The sequence below is a fragment of the Penicillium waksmanii genome, assembly GCF_028829765.1.
Source record: "Penicillium waksmanii strain IBT 27052 chromosome Unknown utg000009l:1.0-4314994.0:1.0-4318279.0, whole genome shotgun sequence".
NCBI lineage: Eukaryota > Fungi > Ascomycota > Eurotiomycetes > Eurotiales > Aspergillaceae > Penicillium > Penicillium waksmanii.
This window is the reverse complement of record NW_026643255.1, coordinates 4,308,471-4,317,857: the sequence shown is the minus strand read 5'-3', so window position 1 is coordinate 4,317,857 and position 9,387 is coordinate 4,308,471. Positions and strand designations below refer to the sequence as shown.

The 9,387-nt window shown below is 47.9% G+C and overlaps 2 protein-coding genes across 2 annotated transcripts; both read right to left on the bottom strand.

Annotated features, from left to right (window-relative positions):
* Positions 1 to 2,583: 2,583 nt before the first annotated feature.
* On the bottom strand, positions 2,584 to 5,277 carry N7481_011946 (uncharacterized protein; the record flags this gene model as incomplete). Its single annotated transcript, XM_057271165.1, has 1 exon — positions 2,584 to 5,277. The coding sequence occupies one exon, from the start codon at positions 5,275 to 5,277 to the stop codon at positions 2,584 to 2,586; it is 2,694 nt and encodes an 897-aa protein (XP_057118339.1).
* A 534-nt stretch (positions 5,278 to 5,811) lies between these two features.
* N7481_011945 (reverse transcriptase family protein) lies at positions 5,812 to 9,255 on the bottom strand (the record flags this gene model as incomplete). The annotated part of the gene is made up of 1 exon (XM_057271164.1): positions 5,812 to 9,255. One exon carries the CDS (start codon positions 9,253 to 9,255, stop codon positions 5,812 to 5,814), a length of 3,444 nt encoding a protein of 1,147 aa, XP_057118338.1.
* Positions 9,256 to 9,387: the final 132 nt, after the last annotated feature.

The window sequence follows — 9,387 nt, the reverse complement described above, 5'->3', positions numbered from 1 at the left end:
ATAGCGGTGAACATATATCAGCCACGCCCTGTCCCTCATCTGCCAGCCCCCTTATTTACAATCTTGCTGCCTAGATAACCCTACCACGATCTCACCCAGCCCCGTACCGTATCTGTCAAACTTGACACCTGATTGGCCCAACCACCGGATTTATATCCTTGCTGCCTACATTACCCTGCTATGATTCGCCCAACCCCCACCTTCAACGCCTAACCACCAGAATTTATAATTGACCTATACGGATACCACAACGACTCTCGTCAATATATATATCTTCAGTATCACTCAGAATTCTTCTCTAATCCACTATCTCTCTACCAATCTTCCGACTGCCGATTCAAACGATATCACCTTTGATCAATGTCTTCTGTTCTTCCTACCTACCTGACCTACTACGATCAGTATGGTCTGATCATCTGTTCTACCCACCAGCTGGCCTTGCATGAGACGAAGATCCAAGATCATGTGACCAAGATCCACCATGATAACCCTCTTGATTTGTCTTATCTTGATAGTCTTTGTCTAGTTTCACTAGAGACAGCGCATCATATGATTATTTCAAATCAACCTATTCTTCCGATCCTCAGCCTAAAAGACCCACAGCCAGGCTTTCAGTGCAAGCAATGTGGCCTAATTAGGCTTAGCCATCGCCATTTACGTAACCATCTCTACCAGGCCCATCTGATTCATGGCTACCAGGCCCAGGACCAAGAGATAATCACATGCCCTATTCAGGCCCTAGAGGGATCTGCCTATCTATTCAGTATTACCCAGCAATCACTCTTACTACCTATCCAGCCTACTAGAAAACGATCTAGGGAGCTCTCGGTAGCTAGTGCTAGCCAGGAACCTACTACTCAACGGACTAGGGTGAAAGACTCTCTACCTCAGCTGTCTGATCCTGCTCAGTTCCTGGCCAGCTTCACTACCCTACGTCAAATCCTAAGGGCTTCAAGGGTGATCAAGTCGACTGGCGAGACCTATGAAGCTAGGGGGGTTCTTCACCGATAGCCAGTACCCGATATTCCTCGATGGCCGAGATGCAAAGGATCTAGAGGTGCTCTTTACTCTAGAGAACCCGGATCAAATGACTTGGCTTTCTGCTATCGTCTACCGCCTTCTTCACCAGGGTTCCTTATTCATTAGAAGCACTAGTACCCAATCACTAGGTGCATTGAACTCCTTTAGCCAAGATCCTATCTATCAGGCTACCCTTCGTCCTCTCCGCCCCCTACAGAGTGAGGCATCAATGAAGCGATACTGCCTCGTTTTTCAGGCATTTATTAGCTTCCTTCTTCAGTCTTACCATCTACTAGATAGTAGTGGTAAAGGCCCGACTAGCTATCGAGGGCTCTATAGCCTAAGCCCTAGCCAATCGGCTATACTAGATACCCTAGAGAGCTTTCTGTCTAGCCTACCTCCCCCTGACACTACCTATAGCCCTAGCCCTAGGGCTAGTTCTTTGATTAGTGATTCTGATAAATCAGAACCTGATACTGATTCAGACGATGAGACCCCGCCCTCCCTGCCTCAGGCTATCCTTGATGACCCTAGGGTTAATAGAGGTATTAACCTGCTCATGCAGCTAGTCCTTGCCCTAGCAGAGTGTCAAATAACTCACCAACAAGAGATTCCACTATTTGCCTTCCTTGCTTGCTATAGCAGAAACTACATACGTGACTGCTTTAAGCCACTAGAGCAGATTAGTCACGCTTATTCCGCTATTATCAAAGGTCACCAATTTGTCTTTCTCTATTGGCTACATACAGTCAAGTTTGCCACGCCTACACAGGGTGAATCAATGGCTAGTTTCGTGAGAGATTGGATGCATCAGTATTTTACTGCCCAATCAGAATCGCCACTAGGTCACGTGCTAGTCCTTAGGGGCCTAGCTTTCTCTGTTATGAAATCCTCTACAGCTCTCGGCAGGATTCATGTAATAGGGCCTAACACCCTACGCTATGGGCATATAACCCTCTCTCAGCAGGATCTTAGGGTTTTAGTAGCCAAGGGACTAGGCCAGCTAGCCCTAGGCCTATCAAATGACCTATTCCTACAGTTCACCAATTTCCAAGAGGTTAGTTATATATATATTGTAAGATGGGAATGCTCGCTGTGGCAGTCTGCGTTGGCAGACGGGTCGATCGCAAGAGGACAACACCACCACACTCGAAGAGTGCCGGAGAGAGAGAGAAGTAGACAGTGCGTGACGCTATAGAGATGCGACTAATAAGACATTCGAGTCTTCATGGACATGCGATATACCGATACCGTAACCTCAGCCTCAGTAACCTCCGCAGGAAGAATAATTCATAAGGGGGAACACACATGTTGTTATTGATACTATCGAACGAACGCTACTTATTCTTCCGAAACGATATGGCTGCCTTGTTACTAAGGCCCCAATCACCTGACTATGGGATACCGGTGTTGAGAGCGGAATTCCCCATTACATACCACCCTCCCTGAAAAATTGACCGTCCCTTGGTCAATTCGAAACAAAAGAAACAAAAGAAACAAAAGAAACAAAATATCAGATAGCACCTCCGACAATCATTCTATGCTTCATCCATTAATCGGCACCTAGCCGCCATGAGGATGGCCAACCTCCGCCTCAGGAGTAGGTTGCTGCATGCTCGATAGTGGTTGAGATTCAGCAGGAGCATGAACAGGCTCATCGGGCAACAGACCCAGTTCTTGGTCGTCAACAAGCATGCCCTTCTCAATACGGTAGAAGAATGAGTTTTTGCCGTATTCCTTCTTCTCTAAGCGTTTGGTCAGTTCGAAGCAGCGTAGGTACTCATACCAAGCTTCCTCTCGCCAGTCGCGAACCATTGCTCTCGCAACCTCAGGGTCTTTTCCAAAGAGATCATCTAATTCCATGCATATGGAGGGACTATCCCATCTCTGTCGGCCTACCAAACAATTCGGAATCCCGTGTCGGGCCGTCCGGAAATGTACTCCGGCAGCAAAGGGAAACGGGATTGTACCATACCGAGAAGAGGAATAACCGGAGGGCGTCTTGGATGCAGGCATTAGTGTACGATGAGCCTCTGCCAGCTCCTCCCAGGTATTCGACTCTGCACAGTCCAGAGTTTCATGGTCATCCTGGATCGCTGTGTACCACGGGAGTCCGGTTCGGCGTACTCGTGTGGCAGGGCCTGTCGATCCATGAGGCAACATAGGAAGAGAAAGTCGCACATCACCGACACCACAAACCTCCGTTGTCCATTGGGTGCCATATGTTTCCTCATCCTCCTTCCTCCACATGAAAGGTTTGATACCCGAGATAAAGCCGTCTCCAACGGGTCCACGGGACTGGATATCCTTCCACCATTTTGCCAGACGTTCTGTCTTATGCATACCTTTCAGCAGTACGGTACAGTTCTGTTCGTCCTCTTGCGTGAAAGATACTGATCCTTGTAGTAGGCTACTACCTCTCTGGCTGTCAAGATAATCCTGGATATTGATGTCAAGGTGCCGGAACTCAGTGTGTTCGCCAGCCTGTGTACTTTTTATGTAATAAGGATGCGAGATCAGACGCCATGCATGGTCTGGCCGGAAAAAGACATATGCCATGTAGTAGGACAGGTCTTGTCGAATCAACTGCTGAATGTTCGAGTGCCACATGCCGCGAAGCCACCCAAGCTCTTTTGTTGCATCGCTTAGATGATAATGGTACATTCGAAATTCCTGGTGAATAAGCGGCCATAATCCTTCCGGGTGTCGTCCGTCGAGATCCTCTCCAAGCCATGAGAAAAGGTTCGGCAATACCGTACTGCCATCGTTGTGCATGTCATTTGCCGGGCTAATGTCTGGAGCCTCTCCTGCATAGATCCTGTCGATCAAAGTCTCCACCGATAGCCATTCAGTACAAGACACAAAGTCAGAGATAAGCGGAGCATGATGCTGAGGGCGGAAGCGATGGAAGCCGAGACTGTTTTCCTGCCGGAAACTGAACCATCGGGGGTGATCTTTCATGAATTGATCCCATTTACCAATGTGCTGATATGACAGGGCGACACGGTTGACTAATTGCTGATGGTTTTTCGAAGCACTCGTCATTTGTACCGCATCAACTAATGCTTTAGCATGTTGGTTGCAGAGGGTGCTGATCGTGATGCCTTCTGACCTCGCTAGTCTTCTGCCAATCATACGCAGAGCAATCAGTCCGTTCCTTCGTTTCGAGAAGTCTTTGTCCTTGAGGGCTCTAACCAATGTAGTCGGGCGTAGCAAACATCCACATTTTGCACGTTCGTTGGTCGAAACAAGGATTTCATCATCACTCTCTTCAGCAGCAGGATCAGTTTGTGCATGTTGCGGAGACTGTTCGGCATCTGGGTGGTCATTTTCACTCTCTGATTCAGTGTCGGTATCAATATCCATTACATCAGTCATCTTCGGGGCGTCGATTAGGTGTACACTATCAGCTTCCTCTTCCTCATGATCCATATCTTGATCCTCAGATTCTTCAGCAGCAGTAATGGTTTCTGGCCGCGAACCACTCTTCTCAGGGGAAGGAGGCAAGGTAGTAGCTCGAGGTTCGATCAGAGGGAGGTCAAAGCCTTCGCCTCTCGGGCAGACGAAACCATCCTGATCTAGTTGGAGACCTGCGCGATCCAGTTGATCCTGCGTTATCGGCGACAAGATACGGCAGTTGTAGGTATTGGTCAGGTCGCTAGGTTCCATATGCTTTGATTTCAGGCTTCCGCTTCCTTTTCCGAAGGTACACCGCTTGATGACATAGTTGTTGATCGAGAGTTTGACATCATCGTAGGACATATCGGTATTCAGCAGCTTGCTAACCTTCTCCGAGAACGCGCGGTTGATGACCCATTGAAAGAACTCCGCTGTATTTCTGCCTGCCGGATTGCCGTTATCCCACTTCGTGAGCGCACGTCGCCGATGTCCTTCGATCGTCATGGCATCCTTCTCCTTTCTTTTCTGCAGCTTGACGGCATCTTCCCATTGCTGCTGGAACTCTGCATGACTCTCATGATGCCCTTTCCATAGTTCCTCAGAACTAACATAGTCGAACAATTTGCAAATTCCATCTCCAACAACCTTGTGGACTTCATTCAGCTTCCCATAACAATGGAGTGCCAGGTCATATTTGTCTTTCTGTTGACAGCCTTGCAGGGTTTTGATCATATCATCAATTGTATGAACCTTTGTTCCATTGATGATCAGTCCTTCCGGAATTGGCATCGACATTCTTGCGGTTCTTACAGCGGTCTGGGTAACAGGCACGAGGGTATTCATTTCGGATGTGGACATGGCTGCGACGTTTTATGTTCAGTTCTCGGAAGTGAGGGTGAAAGGAATCGGACTTCTGCAAATGTTTCACGATGCTGGTTGAATCTGTCAAAGGCGTAGGATCGAATGAGGAAATGGTAAGCGAGGCCTTCAAAGAAACAAAGGATCTGCAAGATTCAAAGGGCTGCATGAACAAAGGAACAGGTTCTTTCCCCTCCTCCTTATTCGACCGTCCTTTGGTCGAATCGCACGTTCTCGAATGGCTAGGGCGCCTCGGCTGGTTCTTTGTAGTTCCTGAATGGTTCGATGGTATTGGGCGAGGGTCAAAGCGGGTTTTGAAATGATGGAATGGACGAAGCAATGATGAAAGAAGATCGGAAAGGGGAGGGGGGGTTGAAGAAGTTGAAAGTGAAAGAAAGGAAAGGGAGGAAGTTATATCTACATCGAGGGCGGCTTCCTAATCGGGTTGAAGCAAACGGCCAACAAGGCCGCAAGGCCGCAAGGCCGCAAGGCACCAATTTCCTGCCGGAAAACGATGTCCTGTTTTGGGACGGTCTATCTTCCTGTTCTTCTCAGCGATGGCCTTCCTCGCCGTCGTGGCAATTGTACACGCGACGTTTCGACCTGTTCTTCATGCTGCTGTCGTCCTCGGCCACTACCGCGACTTCTTTGACCTCTTGGACGTCCGATAGGGTTACGCCGTGGCAAGGATGAGGATCCTTCATGGCCGTTCAGGTCATGTCGAGAATAAAACTTCTTCAGTCGATCGCCATTGAATGACTCCGGTTGATGAGTCAGGTCTTGCAGCACTGTGCCATCCAGTTCACTTAGCAAATACGAACTGCTCTTGACTGCATGAATACGATAAGGTCCCAGCCAACGGAACTGCAGTTTCGTTTTCGAACTGTGGTCCATTCCGCGAATGGAATTGTGTAGGAGAACAAGATCATCCTTTTCGAATCGCTCATACCGAAGCAGATGATGTTCGTCGAAGAAGTGCGCATTTGCTTCTTTCAGGCGACGCATGCGGAGAATTGCTTCCTCGATATCCTGGTCGCGCTTCTCGAATTGGCGCGCTCTCATTGCTAGCAAATCCTTTCGATCTTGCACCTCATGCCATGGCAGCATGCTCCAGGTAGGCATTTGTAATTCAATCGGTATAATTGGATTCTTCCCATAAAGAAAGAAGAACGGGCTCATCCCAGTAGTTGCGTTGACAGTAAAACGATCCGCCATCAAAACAGAATAGAAATGTGGTCTCCATGGTCTCCTGTGTTGCCGAGTCGCATTGTCAATCGGGTAACCTTCTGTTATCTTTGAGAGTGCGTCTTTCATTGTTCGCATCGCACGCTCCACAGGACCATTAGAACCTGGATGGTATGCGGAGATTTTGACTCTCGATATTTGTTCACGTTCTAGAAAGGCTGTCAAACCTCCACGATTTTCAGGTCCCATGTCGATCACTATCTCCCGGGGAACTCCATGACGGCTAATGATGTCTTCTTTGATGAATTGAATAACGCTCTCTGATCTTGCAGAATGCAACACTCTTGCCTCTGGCCACCCGCTGACAGAATCTCTCGCCTGAATGACAACACCTTCACCATCCTCTGGGGGCATTCGAGTTGTATCAATGTACCATTTGTCAAAAAGCAACAGCGGTTGTGTGACAATGGCAGGTTCACGAAGACGATTTGGAGCTCTTGCCTGGCATAGTGAACAGGTTTTGACATATTTTGCTGCATCCTCGTATGCACGAGACCACCAATATCGATGCTTGATCAAAGCATATGTTGCCTCTCGTCCTTTATGACCAAGATCATCATGGGTGCTTTTCAACGCATATTGCTGGTCTTTCTCTTGGTCCAGAACCCTGCGGAGCAATTCGGTATTACCCTTGACACGTCGGAACAAATGACGCTCTTGGACAACAAACTTCATACACTTTCTCTTGAATGAATAGAATTCCGACAAACCCATACGATCCGGCCTGTGAAGACTGGTCAGGTATCTTGCAATTTGCTCAGATTCGGCCGAGTATCCTTCGTGCAGTACATTGGCATCAGGATTACCAGGATTCTCGACATGAATAGTAACAGGACAACAGCTGGCGTGAAGATGCAGGACTTCTGCATCAACAAAGTCATCAATATTCTGTTCTTGGTCCCTTTCACGCAGATCCTCCTTAGTTGGTGGACGACGGGACAAAGCATCCGCAGCACCATTACTAGTGCCAGGAACATGTTTCACATCGAAATCGAAAAGCTGAATCCACGCTATCCAGCGAGTGACCAGGGCGCCAGGGAGGTCTGTTGCCGTACGGTTCAATTGTGCAACCAACGTATTGGCATCGGTTTCCAAGACAAAGTGCACTCCGTACAGCCAATGGCGGAACTTCTTGAATGCCTTCAAAACGGCACGGCATTCCAATTTTCCCGCATCATATTTTGATTCAGCATCTGACCAAACGCCTGATTCATATCGTGCCGGCTTACGGACACCATTTCGAACCTGCATGAGTACTCCGCCCCATCCTTTTATAGAAGCATCTGCAGCAACAATCATAAGGAAAGGATGAAAGTCATAATCGATAGGCAGCACTGAGGGAAATTCTGAAAGACGTAGCTTTATCTCCTTAAAAGCCACCTGATGTGCCTCCATCCACACAAAATGGGCATTCTTGCGTAGTATCTCATAGAGAGGCTTCATAATGATCTGGAATTTCTCAATCAGGATGCGGAAGTAGACGGCGAGACCAACAAACGAGCGGAGTTCATCCTTGGATAGCGGAGTAGGCCACTGTGCAACCTTTGCTACTTTCGCTTCATTAGGTCTCCGGCCGTTAATGTCACAAACCCATCCAACGACTTCGATTCCTTTCATCATGAACTGAGACTTTTCGGCCGAGATAACCGCTCCGGCCAATTCCAGAAGATACAGCGCTTCATCGAGATTCTGAATGTGCTCAAGGACATATTGGCGAATCCCTTCTTCCATAAACTCTTCATTGTACGTTGTTCGTGGGCCCTTAACCGCAACATCGTCAAGAAATGAACGCGCCTTTGTGCCGAAAATGCTATGCAAAATGACAGAGATCACTCGTTGAAACTGCGCAACTGAATTCGCTGCGCCTTGGAGAATTGTAGTTTGACGAAGTAGGCCAAGGGGAGTTTGAATAGCCGTCATATCTCGGTCATCCTTGTGTAACTCTATCTGGTCATACCCAGAGAAGAGGTCAACCAAAGATGCTATTGCCATTCCTGCAAATTCCTCTGCAAATTCATCTGCTATCGGGGGCATGTTGGCATCTCGCTTGGTCACTTTGTTGATTAACATAGCTGCATTGACCATTCGATATTTGCCAGTTTGTTTCTTGCCGACAAGAAACCATGGGTTTCGATATGGGCCATCGCAAGGTTCGAGAACACCTTTTCGTAGTCGATCACGCAGCATTTTGATAACCGTGGTATTCAGGGCATGAGGAATCTTGAATCCTGGGTGTTGCCACGCTTCATGAGGAACAGTCTTAATGCGTTGCGGAGGCATTACTTCATTGCGTATTCTCTGAACATGCTCCCATTCCCAGGCTAGTACCCCTTCTCTTTTGAACAGGAGTTCTCGAAAAAGTGCTCTTTCACGCGGTAGCAATTCCTTTCCCACCAACAGGGTTATTTCTCGTTCAGGGGTAAGGCGAGCTCCCCTTGCAATTACAGAGATACGAGGCTTCAGCAAATGATCGAATTCTGTTCGAATATCCGATGCGCGGTACTGTGTATGGTATTTCTTGAGACATTCATGCTGCCAATCAGGATGACCAACCGGGATCGTTCCATCAGAATCAGTCGAGTTCACGGGTTGAACCTTATCTGCTTTTCTTTTGTAGAGCGTATTGACTTGCGCTTGGTGATAAAACTGGTAATCAGGACGATTATTCCATGGCAATTGTATATCAGACATATCGTCGAGAGAGAAGGCTGTGCGATATTCCTGCTCAACCATTTGGTCGCGAGCGACGCACAAAGGTTGGGCATAACGGGGAGATGGTTTTCCTGCAGGAAAACTCCGGAGCGGCAGCGTATAGAATTCATCATGATTCACATATTTTTGTAGGGTTTTGTTATTTTCAATTGT